The sequence below is a fragment of the Polypterus senegalus genome, chromosome 3 (assembly GCF_016835505.1).
Source record: "Polypterus senegalus isolate Bchr_013 chromosome 3, ASM1683550v1, whole genome shotgun sequence".
Taxonomy (NCBI): domain Eukaryota; kingdom Metazoa; phylum Chordata; class Cladistia; order Polypteriformes; family Polypteridae; genus Polypterus; species Polypterus senegalus.
This window is the reverse complement of record NC_053156.1, coordinates 14,301,659-14,317,265: the sequence shown is the minus strand read 5'-3', so window position 1 is coordinate 14,317,265 and position 15,607 is coordinate 14,301,659. Positions and strand designations below refer to the sequence as shown.

Sequence of the window (15,607 nt, the reverse complement as noted above, 5' to 3'; positions counted from 1 at the left end):
AGAGTCCACAAAAGCCATGTTGGCATAGATGTACGTGATGGGTGGAGTCTAAAAAACAGGTGGGAGGGGTCAGGGTTAAACAACAGGCCAGAGGATAGCCTGGGATTGGAGACTCAAACACAGATGGGAGGAGTCAGCAGCAAAGCAGTTGGCCAAAAAGTAAGATATGGAGGTGGAGCCTCAAACATGCATGGGAGGGGCACAGAGCAAACAGTAGGTAAAAGGAAGGGATGGGTGGAGCCACAAAAAAACAATGGGAGGGATCAGGACTGCACAGTGGACCCAAATACAGACCAGTGGTGGGAAGGGTCAGGAGCAAACAGTAAGAAAAAGGAAGGCAAGAGTGGAGCCAAAGATGTAGAGAGGAGAGGTCAGAAGACACATAGAAGGCAAAAGGAAGTTCTGGGGTGGCATCTCCGACATAGCTATGAGGGGCCTGGGACAAACCCTGGGTTAAATGAAAGGGTGGGTGGAGCCTGAAACACAGATGGGAGGGGTCTTGAGCAAACAGTAAATGAAGTGACACACAATGTAACACGGAGGGGAGGGGGCAGGAGCAAAGAGTAGTGCAAGGGAAAGTAAGGGGTGGAGTGTGAAACGTAGATGGGAGGGGCTCAGGGCAAACACTGTGATTTAAAGAAAGGGAGGGGTGGAGCCTAAAAACTGATGGGAGTGGTTTGATTTGAGCAATAGGCCAATGGAGAATCAAACACAAGTGGAAGGGGCCCAAAGCAAACAGTGTGTTAAAGGAAAAGCTGGGTGAAGCCTAAAGCACAGAGGGAGGAGCCAGTAGTGAAAGGGGTGGAGTGTGAAATGCAGATGGGAGGAGCCCATGCAAAACACTGTGTTTTAAAGATAGGGATGGGTGGAGCCTAAAAAAAGATGGGAGGGTTCTGGAGCAATCAGCAAATGGAGTGAAGCACAATGTAACACAGAGGGGAGGGGGCAGGACCAAACAGTAGTGAGAGGGGAAGTTAGGGGTGGAGTGTTACACACAGATGGGAGGGGCTCAGGGCAAACACTATGTTTTAAAAGAAAGGATAGGTGGAGCCTGAAACACAGAGGGAGGGGTCTTGAGGAAACTGTAAATGAAGTGAAGCACAATGTAACACAGAAGGGAGGGGTCAGGAGCAAAGAGTAGTGAAAGGGAAAGTTAAGGGTGGAGTGTGAAACGTAGATGGGAGGGGCTCAGGGCAAACACTGTGATTTAAAGATAGGGATGGGTGGAGCCTAAAAACAGATGGGAGGGTTTAATTTCAAACAGGAGACCAAAGGAAAGCTTGGGGGTGGAGATTCAAATATAGGTGGGATGAACCAAGAGACCAAAGCATGGACTGGGGTGATGCCCCAAACACAGTTACAGCGCTTCTCTCTTTGCTTATCTGCAGTCATCCTGTGGCTTGCTGTGTTCCTTTAGGTCTGACTCTGCCTTTCCTTTCCTTTCCGGTTTCAGTTTGGCGGAGAGAAAACGAGAAGCGGCAGCCATGGTCCCAAAGCTCCCACCTCATCCATGGAAGCGCTCTCTCCTTTCTTCAAAAAGAAAGCCCACATCCTGGAGGTCCTGAGGAAGTTGGAAGAGAACGACCCACTCAAGTTTCACCCGTCGTCTGGCTTCTGTCCTTACAGAGACTTCAGCCAGTCGAGCCTCGACCTTGATGGTCCAGAGCACGTTAACGGGGAGGACCCTGGCACCGAGTATGCCAGCTGCCAGTCCTGCCTGAAGTTTTCGCACAAGGGCTTGGACAGCCTCTTCAAGTGGAAGCAGGAGACCAGCGAGAGCTCATCGGCCTCGAGTCCAACCAAGGGTGAGAAGGTGGGTTTGGATCTAAGCGGCCCCACAATGGGCGACTTGCCGAGCAGCTCCGCCGACGTCACTGAAGAGACACCCGCCGAGCTGAAGCAGATCGTGAGCACCAAGTCGTACCTTTACAGTCTGATCCGAGAGACGGAGCCCAAGTGCTCGCTGGGCGGAGGGTCGGTGGAGTCGTGTCTGGGCGAGGAGAGCAAGGCCTGTGATGGCATCCTGAACTTCTCCCTGGAAGGGAAGCTTCTGGGCCCACACTGCCACACCCAGGCGGGCCCAGCCTTAAATGAGTTGGTCATAGCAGACGGCCTAAAGCACGTCAAGGCGGTTACATATCCCGGTTTTAGTGCTGAGAATTACCTTCAGGTGGAATGTAGCCTTCCAGAAGCCGCCAAGAGCAGCTTGTATGCTTCCTCCTCGGGAGGCAAACTGGACAGCTCCTCTGCAGAGCAAGTGTGCAATGGTCTCTTCTTCACTGGGGACGCGTGCTTTGCGAAGAAGGCTGATTCCTTTCTGTCAGCAGGTTCCACCGAGAAGGGCAACCGATCTTTCCTGCAGCAGGCTTCTCAGGGAAAAGCCAAAGTGATCCCCAGTCCCACGTCTCCATGCGGACTGGTGGACACAAAGTCCTCCCCCATCTCCTCTCCTTCCAAGCTGCTCAAGTTCCTTAAGATGTCCTCCCTAGGGGAGCGGGCCCAGGCGGCAAACCCTCTGCGTCTCAGTCCACAGCTGACTCGGAGTTCCAAGATTCCCTGCAGGAACAACAATTACGAAGTCTACCACTCGCCCGTCCTGAGCCGCAAAACCATTCCCGTGGAGCGTGACAGACCTGTGGCCGCCTGCTCCAAGACCGACTCCTACCCCGCCACCCATTCTGCCCCGACCTCCCCACCGAAGCCGGATGTGCCGCCAGCCCCAAACGGGGAGCTTGTCTACAGCAGCCATTCTGCCCCCAAGCCTACTGGCCGCCTTGGCTCGGGCCAACTCTCCAGGCTGGGGTCCGAAATCCAGCCTTTTAGAAGTTGCCAAAAAATTCCTCACTACGAGAATGTGTCCGACATCTCTAGCTTTGGCCCCACCGACACTTCAGCACGTTTCCTCGACAGGCTGCAGCAGGCCACCTTCTCCGCCTTTGGGAGCTCCGAAAGTTTGACATCTTCTCCGGGTCCACCAAGCTCCTCGGACGGCAAACGGGACAGTTCACCGGTGGGTGAGCCGAGTCCTACTCTCATTGATGAGACCGCTGCCACCGCGGATGACCGAAACACGTATGCCGAGAACTTGGCGTGGTACAAAATGCACGGGCCTCAGGGTGACTGCTTGTATCAGGTATCCAGCGAGGACGTGGGGCTGGAAGACAAAGCACAGAGTGGTGGGTTGGCCACCTCCGTCTTGGAGGTCTCTTCCTCCTTGCACAAACGATCTAGCAAAGCTATGGGTGACACGGGCCACCTCCCTTTCAAAGAGCGCTTGGCAGCTTTGGGGAAGTTGAAAAGCACAGAAGACTTGAGACAGCATCTGGAGTTGGATGCCCAGTCCTGCCCTGTCAGTCGGGAGAGGAGCAAAACCGCCGAGCGGATGGGGGACAGGAGCTCAGTGGGGTCGGACCCCCGCCACGTGAAATATACAGACTCCATGGACAGCAAGCCATACCCCAAAGCTGCTCCCAAGCCTCAGGTCCCCGAGTTTGGAGGGCGTTCCCTGCCGGGTGCTCCCACTGTGCCCAAAGCCAGCAATGACGCGTACTGTTCAAAAGCATGCACAGCAAAGACCGAAGTGACCAAGCACAAGGCGGGCGGTCCGTCCTCTACCTCCGTGGCAGACTCCTCTCAGGCGCTGAGGAACTACGTCAAGTGCACCAGTGCTCCTGTCCTCTCGCATGGCAGCAGAGCCACTGCCACCAGTCCGCAGGGAAGTCCCACCAAGGTACCATCCAAGTCTCCATTGAAAACCCCAACCAAGGGGGGGCGCCAGGTTCAGGAGGAGCAGAGGTCTTGTGCTTCCCAGAAGAGAAGTCCCAGGGCCTGTGCCTCCTTGGAGGACAAAGGGAAGAGTCCGGCACACGGTGAGCGGAAGAAGAACCTTGACGGCCTCTCATCGCCGGCCAAAGCAGCTCAGGTGGAGTCTCATGGTGACCAGAGCAGCAGCACGCAGTCCGCCATCGAAGAAAAGGTGATGAAAGGCATTGAGGAGAACATGCTGAAATTGCAGGAGCTGGACAAGGGTCAGGTGTCTGAGGTCAAGCAGAAGGCCTCCAATGGCATCGCCAGCTGGTTTGGCCTCAAGAAAAGCAAACTTCCAGCTCTGAACCGCAAGCCGGACATGCCAAAGCCCAAGGAGGACAAAAAGGAATGGAAGCTCAACGTGTCGTCCTCGTCCTCCTCCTCTTCCTCCAATAAAGACCCCAAAGTGGCGGTGGCCAAGAAGAAGCTGGAGGCTGAAGGCCTCAACATCTCCAAGCTGATGGAGAAAGCTGAAGACCTGAGGAAGGCCCTTGAGGAGGAACGAGCCTTTATGAACGGGATGGCCCTGGAAAAGACCAGCCGGGGACGTCCATGCAATGTGCCCGTGGAGATGCCCACTGTCTACCGAGAAGCAGCCTCAGACACTTTCATGCAGCAGCTACTAAACAGGTAAGAGATCGGGGATTCATGGTGTGGGGGTCGAGGTTGGTTCGGACCACATACTTAGGGGCTCATGGTCTGCACGAAACATCTTGGATTGGCAGGGTCGATGACCGAGATGCACCCTGTGACAAGGAGCAGCGATGCCGGCGTCTGTCCTTCGATTCCAAGAAGTCGCGACCGCTTTTCAGCTCCCAACGGAACGGAGTGATCAGTCACTTGAAGGCCAGAGGAGACATCATTGAGAAGGTTAGGCATGGACCCCCTCCCCAACCCCCTTTGTTTCATATGTGACCAGGAGTGTAACCCGTGAATAGTAATAAGCTCTTCTTCTCTCGGCTTCATCTTCTTTGCTTCCAGAGTGCTGGCCTGGGAGGCAAAGATGACGTCACGTCGGAGGAAAGCCTTGGGGAGACGGTCCACTCGCAGCACTTTACAGGTATGATGGGGTGGGGGTCACAGCTGGTGGGGTACACAGTTACAGCAGGATAACAAATGTGCCAAGCTTGCATGTTTCTGAAGTTGGCACGTGTGAAGAACTGCTGGCAGTAAACTGGGAAAGCCAGGGGGGCTACTGAGGGATTGGGAAACTGGGGAGAGAGAGAGAGAGAAGAGCTGCCAGGTTTAAAGATGCTAAAGACTGTCAAGTCATTCGGACTCAAAGAGAAGAGAAAAGAGAAAAAGAATTCCGGTTATGATTTCCACACCCGTGAATTATTTAATAAGGGGTTTATATATGCTCAGTGGTTTCTTACTGGGACGTAGGAGCATTAAACTGGAGAGCAGGGTGTGGTGTGGAGTATTGAGCTTCCTGATTTATTTGCATGAGATTGTGGGTGGGGCTTTGGGAAGGGGGGTCCCTCTTGGGATATCAAGCATCCCTATTTACTAACATAGGATTAGAGAGCTATGGATTCAGGATTGAGTGTCCAGATTTTATTTGGATTGCATTTTGGGGGATGGCCCCTCTTGGGGTATTGCATGCCCAGATTTATTTGCGTTAGATCCGGGGTGGTCCTTCTTGGGGTATCAAGCTTCCAGATTTACCAACATAGGATCAGAGAGCTTTTATCCCTCTTGGAGGATCGACTGTCCAGATTTATTAGCATAGGAGCACAACATTGTAACAAACCAACATTTTGAGCATAAACATTTATTTGCAATACATCTGGGGGTGGGGGGTTGTTACCTTTAGGGGTACTGAGCGTCCATTTTTATTTGTATTAAATTGGGGGGGTTGTTACCTTTGGGGGTACTGAGCATCCATTTTTATTTATATTAAATTGGGGTGGTTGTTACCTATTGGGGTACTGAGTGTCCATTTTTATTTGTATTAAATTGGGGGGTTTTTACCTTTGGGGGTACTGAGCGTCCATTTTTATTTGTATTAAATTGGGGGGTTTTTACCTTTAGGGGTACTGAGCGTCCATTTTTATTTGTATTAAATTGGGGGGGTTGTTACCTTTAGGGGTACTGAGCGTCCATTTTTATTTGCATTGGATCAGTAGGGTGGTCCTACTTGGAGTTTTGACTTTTACTAACAAACAATCAGGGCAGGGGGGGTCCGGTTGAGGAATGATCACTCTTATTAGCATTAAATTGCAGAGAAGGGGGTGGTCCCGCTTAGTCTCCTCGTTTTCTAACAACACATCGATGAGCGGAGAGCACTGCAGACCAGCCGTTGGGCTACGACACATGACCTGCGTGATTCTCGTGGGCCGACAAAAGTAACTCTAATGCCCGGTGCCAGTCCGTGGAGCATCAATTGGGGACCACTGGTTTAGGGACCCTGCATGCCACCTGATTTTGCAGAAGGAGTGTCCTTGAATTTTATTCTGGCACAGTTGGGTTAGGTGTCTAGTTAAATAGTCCTATTGTGAAGTAAAGTGTATAGTGGGGGCTTTATGGGGTCGGGATTCTGTTAAGGGGAGGTTAGTGAATGGCCTCCTACATTTGTCATCGTCATGAACTTTCTGAGGGTAGGAGTGGGGGTCTCTCCTAGTGACAGGCTGTTTTTGATGTTGGGGCCGGAATTCAGGACCCTCTTTAGTGCCCACAGTTAGATGGTTTGGCAGGACTCTTTGTACGAAACATGGCAACACAGCGGGCACAGTGACTTAGACTGAAGCCAGTCTCTTCCCAAACTGTTGTGTTCATGTGTGTGTCTTTGCACTTACAGGCTCGTCCACCAGGACCCTGGATAGCGGCATTGGTACTTTTCCCTTACCCGACTATGCCAGCAGTCCTTCTGGAAAGGGAATCCCTAAATCAAAGCCACACTGTGAACCCGAGTCTTCAGGGTCCCCTGCCAAGCATGGGCCTGGTACCAAGATGCCACGCAAGGCTAGGACCCTGGAGAGGGAGCTGTCCTCTCTGGACGAAGCATTTGCTCAGGATGAGGACTTGAACCCCCAACTCTACAGCACAGTGCTTGACAGCAAGGGCTTGTCCACAAACCACCTGTCCAGCTTTGTCCGAGAAGGTAAGGTCCTTCTTCCCCCGGGATCACCACTTGTTTTTATCAGTAAGGTGGCCGGTTGGCCGCCCCTGCAGCACGTCTTTAAATTTCTTTTTATTCCATTAGCTGTAGATGTCTACGGTGCTCATGTCAAAACTCAACCATCCAAAAATTGGACCTTCCCGAATTCCAAAGCCTCCGCCTCCACGACCGACATGTATCTGGGAGTGACGTCCGAGCTGGACATAGTGCACGATGAGCAGCCGCTCCACAGGGTAAGTGGGACGGGACGGCGGGATTGTGATTCGGGACCGAAAACTTCTAGAAAGACCTGAATTTCAAAATGCAAAACCCAAAAGATGAGGTGAGGGACCCACAACAGGGGTTACGGCAATTAAACAGAAAGAGCCACAATTTCAAATGTTCTGCTAGTGACTGCCATTTTTGGGCTTTAGGAAGAAGCAGACTAGTCTTAATGGTGAGGAAGAGTACAACGCACTCCATTTTGGGCGTTTGTGACACTGAACGTAACCGGTGGGCTCAGTCATTGTTAAGCAGCCCGAGTGGCAGTGGCAGCACCCACAACATCCCAAGTACACGTCTCAGAAATGCCAGTGGGAAGTAAGGTGACACTCTGTGAGGCCCTCAGACAAGGTGGCACATCACCAAATCAAATTGGCAGCCCACCCAGCCGCACCACAGGCTCTGTCACGGGTACGCAGCTGCCCTTTCAGATTGTGTCACTTCCGAGCTTTGCCCTCTCTGGAAAGGCGAGGTGGCACCCTGAGCAATTCACAAGCAAACACTCTCCTGGTCCTTATAGGTGTCCCGGATGTCCGGCACAAAATGTTTGCGATGAACCATCTGTTGGAATCACAAATGCAATGTATTTTATGATTTACAAATGTTTGTGATGTTCAGTCTGTTGGAATGAGAAACATAAAGCATATCACCCACATTTGTAGTAATAAAATGCATTACTACAAATATTTGTGATGTACCATCTGTTGGAATGGCAGAGACACACAGGCACTTATCCTTTTATTAAGCTGGACTAGCTGTGCTACCCATCTAAGACAGATTGAAACCTACAGTAAGTAATCCGGTTCATGTAGGCCATGTGCACACACAGGAATGGGTACAGAGAACCCTGCAGGGTAAACAGGCTGGCAGCACCCAGCATAAAGACAGTTTCAGAGCCTAAAAGCATATTTAACATGAGTGTTTGCAGTGCGCTATCTATTGGAATGTGTTTTGTAATGCGTGTGGTAATACAATGGATTGCATTTGTAATTCCAACAGATGGGGCAAAAAAAAATAAAATTCAGTTTTTAAAATGAAATAGAAGCCCTTGGCATACTGCCATGGTCCCTCATCTATGCCCCAACTATTATGACAGCCATCTTACTGTTGGAGTGAAAGTACAGGCAAGAGAAGGAGCTATACATTAATTTGGCATTGATACAGATTGTGTCGCTTCTGAGCGTTGCCCTCTCTGAGCAAGTCACAAGCAAACACAGCACATCTCTGCCGAGGGATCAATTGCCAGTTGAAGCAAAGTCGCATTATGGAATTTTTTTCCAACTGATATTCCGTTTTAGCCTTTAATTCCTTAATCTTAACGAGTCGAGGGCAGATGGCGGCGTGAAGACACCCCCAGCGATTATTAGAAGCAAAATGAAATGAGTGTGACCCCTAAGTAGCAGCGCATCTTGCATCCAGAGGCGGCTTTCAGTCTTATGTTTCCCTCCAGCTTGGTCTCTGCTACCACAATGCCATGTGGTGGAGCAACCGAGACATAGCAACCAAACAGGCATGCGGTTACACAGAGTGCACTAGCTGTACTACCCGTCCAAGATGGCTTGAAATCTGAGTGACCGGGTTCAGGTAGGCCACATGCACACACAGCCAAGGGTAGAAAGAACACTGCAGGGCCAATTGGTCCTCCCCTCAGCCAGAAACAGGCTGGCTGACAGTACCTGGACGTGAAGATAATTTCATAGCCTACAAGCATACTTGGCATTCACATCTGCAGGCCTGTGCCAATTACTGCTGCCAAGATTGAGTCGTCTTCATCATGGAGAACTACAGAGAGAGAGAGTGGGAAGGGAGAGAGAGAGTGAGGGGGAGACAGAGGGGAGGGAGAGGGGAGGGGGGAAAGAGAGAGAGAGAGAGAGTGGGAAGGGAGAGAGAGAGAGGGGAGGGAGAGAGTGTGGGGAGGGGGGAGAGAGAGAGAGAGAGAGCCCGTCATTCCATTCCAATCACAAATCCTGGAGCAATGGGTGCAGGCAAGTCCCTTGGTTCATCCAATCCTGTTCTGGCATAACTGGACCAATGGGGTGGCATGGAACAGAACACCCCAGTCATACAGGGCAGAATTTCAGTTATACAGACCAGCTCAATCTCAGCCAGGCAGTATATGGCCTTCCTGTGTGGTTTTGGGGGGCTATGTTCAGGGGTAAGTGATGGGGGAACTTGGACAAATGGACTTGTCTGCCTGCCTGCCCCATCATTTCCCCCCCAGCCCACCCCCCCCTTTGATGTTCAGGGTGTCCCTCTGTAGGTTCATCATTTTCATTTCCATCCTTTCGTTCCTCACACATCACCATATCAGTCCATAGCAGTAGAGAGAGCCAGCATTGAGATCAGATGGGTTCCCAAAGCGGTCCTTTCATTTTTTTGAGCAGTTTATTTGACGGACGCCTTCATCCAAGGGCGCTCACCCCATGTGATACGATGGCTTTCACCTCTTTTGTTTCTTTCCAAATTGGGAGCGTAGGGCCTTGTACTTCCCGTGCCTGACTTTTCTCTTTCTCTGTCCTTCTTTCTCATTACAGCAAAGCACAAAGCAATGCCTGCCGCAGTCGGGACGAGACCCCGACGCATCCAGTCTGCCTTTACCCTCGTCCCTGGGCTTTGGCCGCCGTTTGAAGAGTCGGACGCCCAGCACGGCGGAGGTGACCAAGGACGCCGTGTTGGACATGTCCCGTGAGCGCTCCGATGACATGATCTCTCCCAATCGGCCGTCTGCTCTGGAAACCCCCGAGTCTCTGAGCGACTCCCTCTACGACAGCCTGTCCTCGTGTGGCAGCCAGGGCTAAGTCGGCCTGCTGGACGGATGGCCGCCAAGTTCTTGGCCCTGGCACGGTGCTGTTTGGGCCTACTGTCTGGCTCTCGCCTGCAGGGTCTCAGCTGATGAACTTTGTAAAGTGCTGAGGGCGGGGTGGGGGGGGTCTTTTGGCCAGCAGCGACTGGATGGCGTCCAGCACCAGCCTCGGATCAGGAGACAACACGTCACTTTGGATGCTTGGCAGAACCTGGCATTCCAGTCCCCATCCAACATCATCATCATCATCACCTTCTGAAAGCACATCTGAAACCTCCTTGGTGATCGGAGACCCCAACAGCCCCCCAAACAAAGCTGGTCGCCGCCTGGAGGAACACTTTACTGTATCTCTCCACCGGGATCGCCGAGGCCCAGTGGAGTCAAAGTTTGGGCTTCCAGTGAGAGGACAGCCTCGGTCTTCCTGCCCACTTCATGTATATAGGATTTCAAGGTGCTATGTAAATCGCTGAGCTCTCCATCCATGGAAGCCATGAGAAATCGATGTATTTTAATAATGCACTGCGGCTCGGATATGAACAGCAAATAAAGATCCTCTCACAGCCACGTGTGTGTCTGCCTTCTGACCTTTGAAAACGGTGTGCAGATTCAGGGGTCCTGGGCCTAAAACTCAAAAAAAAAACAGGTCTTAGGGCAACACTTACAAGTAATTAGGGGAGAGGAGAACTGTAAACCTCTGGTCCAAAAGACACCAAGATTTCAAAGTCTAAATGATGCAAGTGACACCTTTTATTATTGGCATATTGTAACCTTTTTTTAGTTAGCCAATAAAAGGGGTCATTTGGCTTGACTTCTCACTACATTCATAACGGCGAACACCCTAGTACTATAAACGAGGAAAGAAATTCTAGAACAAGCGAAAACCAAAAGCCCAAATTTGAAAACCAGGAGCCAGAGTCTGAAATCTGAACAGGAGGAGAAGAACTGGACGGAAAGGTCAAGAGGGCTTACAGCAGGGGTCTCACACTCTGGTTCTGGAGGCTGCAGGTTTTCATTCAAACCCTTTTCTTAATTGGTGACCAGTTGTTGCTGCTAATTAACTCCTTTCTTTCCCTTTCATGTTTTTTTAAGATTTGTTCCCTTGAATGTCTTCATCGTTCCTCTGAATTGCTTCATTTCTTCCCTTAAATGGCACCCAAACAGAAATGAAATGTGAAGTGAGGGAGCCAACAGAAGACCAACTAAGTCAGGGTCTCAAACTCCAACCAATTTCACTCCAACCAGTTGCTTAATCAGGCGGCGATTCTTGTTGTTAATTAAAGTCGTTCTTTAATTCCATGGCTTGTTGCTGCTCTCATTGTGCAATAGCAAACATTTCCGAAATTGTTGATTTTCTCTTTTCTAAGAGCGCTGGTCAAATATTTTGTGCACCTGAGCAGGTCAGCATTCCTAAGACCTTCATCTTTCTTTATTTTCAGATATTGTATTATGGACACCAGTTGTTTTGGCTCATTTTATATCTCATTATTGTTTGCCTTGCCCTTGAAGTCTCAGACCGCTTGTTTCTTTTTCCTTAATTAGCAACCAAAAGTTAATTCAAAAGAAGTTAATTAGCAGCAAAAACAGGCCACTGACTAAGAAAAGGGTTAGAATGAAAACCTGCACTCACGGTGGTCCTCCAGGACTGGATTGAGACCCCTGGCTTACAAGGTCATCTGGCGGGTGCATCCAGCATGTCACTTAAGCCACGGGTGTCAAACTCCAGTACTGGAGGGCCGCAGTGGCTGCAGGTTTTCGTTCTGACCACCTCCTTAATTAATGACCAGTTTTTGCTGCTAATTAACTTCTTTTGCCTTAATTTTAGTTAACTTGACTCAGGCCCTATAGTTGTTTCTTTTTCCGTAATGAGCAGCCAAACAATAACGAGACACAAAATAAGCTGCCACATGACCAGCTCACTGGTGCCCATCATGTCTGCTGTGGCACAATGAGAGCAGCAATGAGCCAAGGAATTAAATAACAAGTTTAATCAACAGCAAGAATTGGCTTCTTGTTAAGAAACTGGTTGGAGTGAAATTGGCTGGAGTTTGACATTCCAATTTAGCTGGTCATCGGTTGGCTCGTTTCACATCTCAATTCTGTTTGGCTGCCATTTAATGAAGAAACAAATCAATTCAGAGGACTGAATCGTTAAAAACAGGGCTATTAAAATGAAGGGAAAAGAAGTTAATTAGCAGTGAAAACTGGTCACGGATTAGGAAAAGGGTTAGAATGGAAACCTGCAGCCACTGCCGCCCTCCAGGCCTGGAGTTTGACACCCCTGATTTAAGCACAACCAAGTCAGGTGGAACCTCCTTAAAAAATGTGCCAGTTACTGTGAAGCCTGCTAGTCAATCCAAGTGCCCTCTGCTGGCACCGATGTAACCCCCAACTCCAATTCCCAAGGTGCCCTCTGGTGTACTGCAGTGTATGACCTCAGTGCTTCTCTTATAATCACCCTGGTCAGTAAAGTTGCCCACAACCAAGCCAGCTCCAGGTCTCTCATTCAGGTAAGGAACCACTCTTCATCCTGGTCAGGATGCCAGTCCACCCACCTTGGCACCTACACTATTTTTTATTTCTTCTTTAAAATTGACTTTTATCAGGATTGGCACAAAAGCACACATACAGTGAACAGTCCAATAAACAGCACCTGATCTAGTCCCCTAGTACTATAAACGAGGAAAGAAATTCTAGAACAAGCGAAAACCAAAAGCCCAAATTTGAAAACCAGGAGCCAGAGTCTGAAATCTGAACATGAGGAGAAGAACTGGACAGAAAGGTCAAGAGGGCTTACAGCAGGGGTCTCACACTCTGGTTCTGGAGGCTGCAGGTTTTCATTCAAACCCTTTTCTTAATTGGTGACCGGTTGTTGCTGCTAATTAACTCCTTTCTTTCTCTTTCATGTTTTTGAAGATTTGTTCCCTTGAATGTCTTCATCGTTCCTCTGAATTGCTTCATTTCTTCCCTTAAATGGCACCCAAACAGAAATGAAATGTGAAGTGAGGGAGCCAACAGAAGACCAACTAAGTCAGGATCTCAAACTCCAACCAATTTCACTCCAACCAGTTGCTTAATCAGGCGGCGATTCTTGTTGTTAATTAAAGTCGTTCTTTAATTCCATGGCTTGTTGCTGCTCTCATTGTGCAATAGCAAACATTTCCGAAATTGTTGATTTTCTCTTTTCTAAGAGCGCTGGTCAAATATTTTGTGGACCTGAGCAGGTCAGCATTCCTAAGACCTTCATCTTTCTTTATTTTCAGATATTGTATTATGGACACCAGTTGTTTTGGCTCATTTTATATCTCATTATTGTTTGCCTTGCCCTTGAAGTCTCAGACCGCTTGTTTCTTTTTCCTTAATTAGCAACCAAAAGTTAATTCAAAAGAAGTTAATTAGCAGCAAAAACAGGCCACTGACTAAGAAAAGGGTTAGAATGAAAACCTGCACTCACGGTGGTCCTCCAGGACTGGATTGAGACCCCTGGCTTATTTCCGAAATTGTTGATTTTCTCTTTTCTAAGAGCTCTGGTCAAATATATATATATTTTTTTGTCACATTACAATTTGGAATTAAAACCGATTTTCATTTGGATTTTGTGTAAAGTGCTTAACAATACACTCCAAATTGTTGAAGTGGAATGAAAATAAAACCCCACGTGTGTATCAATTATGTTAGCAATTGAATGGCAAAAACAATTCAGACCAGCCTTGGTGTCCTTTGTCTTGCAGACACTAATATGACCCCTTGAAACGGCAGCCCCAGCCGCTTGGATTGAATAGCAGGCTTCAGAGTAACTTCACAGGACCCCTCTGCATGGAGAGTTCAACGATAACTCAGGTGCACGAGTGGTGGCGAGGACGACACAAAACCTTTTATTCTGCTGCAATCCTGGCAGGTGGTGCCAGTGCATTGAGAAGGGTGGAGGCTCCATTGAGAAATGGCCTGATCAGTTTTGTGAAAGGTGGTCCCATTTTCTAACTCTAGCTCGACTCTCCCTCGTGTAAGAAAACATGTCTGGAGTTTGCCCAACAGTAGGTGGTGGACTCAATGAACACACAGGAGGTGGTGTTCTGGTCAGACGAGACTAAAATCAAAACTTCTTGGCCATCATGGGAAACGCAGCGTGTGACACAAACCCAACACTTCCCACAGAGGAGCATGGTGGTGGCAGGGCATGGTGAGGGAGACAGGAAAACTAGTCAGGATTAAAAGAAAGACGAATGGCATTAAAGAACAGGTAATTATTGAGGAAAATCTGAGTCTACCAGAGGTGTGAGACCGGGACCATGCTGGTTAGAGTGCACTTCTCTATCAAAATCGGAGTAAAATGCGTCATTCCAGACATTGTTCAGAAGAACAGCGTACTTTGATTAAAAAGTTGATTGGAGAGGAGAAAACTTTAGGTTGGAGCAAAAACCTGCAGCCTCTGCGGCCCTCCAGGACTGACTTTGCCCACCCCTGGGTTAGAATGAAATCTTGCAGCCACAGTAGCTCTCCAGGGGCCTCATGTATAAACGGTGCGTACGCACAGAAATGTTGCACAAGAACTTTTCCACGTTCAAATCACGATGTATTAAACCTACACTTGGCGTAAAGTCACGCACTTTTCCACGGTACCTCATGCCTTGTCGTACGCAAGTTCTCTGCTCGGTTTTGCAGACTGGCGGCACCCAGCGTCAAAGCAGTGCTACTGTTCTTGTGTGATTACTCTTTTATTTTCATGACGCGGCTTTATAAATACACAGAAACTAACCGCATATTGTTTATTAGTGTAACGCATCTGATTGTAATTAACCAGTAACAATATAATGGTCCAGGGAACAGCCATAGTATTCCAAATACCAGAACTGCTTTAGCGTTGTTACTCTCACTTATTGTTCTTCTTCTTTCAGCTCCTCCTGAGTTGCCACAGCGGATCATCTTTTTCCATATTACTCTCACTGCACGACTCGGGAGTATTTATATCGCTGTATCTGAGTGTGAATCACAGCAGCAGCTGATCGGAAAGAGAATTATCGGGATACGGCATCAGGCACACGCTGTCTCTGCCACTGCAAAACGTTTTAAATCCTTTCCTGTACGGACCTCGCGGTTCAGAAACAGTTTCATCCCAAGAACTTTAAATGCACTCAATCAAGTGCTCCTTGTAGAACTGTTAGGACTTATAAGTACAATCACCTCACTGTAAACTTACACTACAGTTATAATATCTCACAACCTGAGACACTTTATAAAGCGCGTATTTACATATGATGACGATATCATTTTTAAGGTGAAATGCAGCAAAATATGTTTATTAAATTATACAGATAAAACTTTAACTTCATTTAAATAATCTATATTCTTCACTGGGAGTGTCGTGAAGGATAGAATAATTAAACATGTACTACGAAGATATTTCAATGTTCTTAAACGCTTTTGAAGAATCGGCTCTAAGCTTACAGATGGCTTAACGTCTATTACAGAGCTGATTGTGTGGCGATCGGTTACTTGGGGAAAGAAAAGCAAGGACTCTTGGGGCGGCCACACCAATATATATTGAATATAAAACAGAAAGAGAAAATAACAACACAGCTAAAAACGCAGTGACAAATTTCGATAAAAGTTAAATGCTT

General features: G+C 48.6%; 1 protein-coding gene across 2 annotated transcripts in view; it reads left to right on the top strand.

The window, feature by feature from the left end:
- nckap5l (NCK-associated protein 5-like) overlaps positions 1–10,556 on the top strand; it is a 59,257-nt gene extending 48,701 nt beyond the window's left edge. For both annotated transcript variants that reach the window (XM_039746661.1, XM_039746659.1), the window contains 6 exons: positions 1,454–4,437; positions 4,533–4,677; positions 4,789–4,867; positions 6,608–6,910; positions 7,013–7,161; positions 9,724–10,556. In XM_039746661.1, the coding sequence (XP_039602595.1) occupies positions 1,454–4,437; positions 4,533–4,677; positions 4,789–4,867; positions 6,608–6,910; positions 7,013–7,161; positions 9,724–9,987 (3,924 nt within the window). In that variant the 3' untranslated portion in view covers positions 9,988–10,556. The remainder of the gene's footprint in view (positions 1–1,453; positions 4,438–4,532; positions 4,678–4,788; positions 4,868–6,607; positions 6,911–7,012; positions 7,162–9,723) is intronic.
- The last annotated feature ends 5,051 nt before the right edge of the window (positions 10,557–15,607 follow it).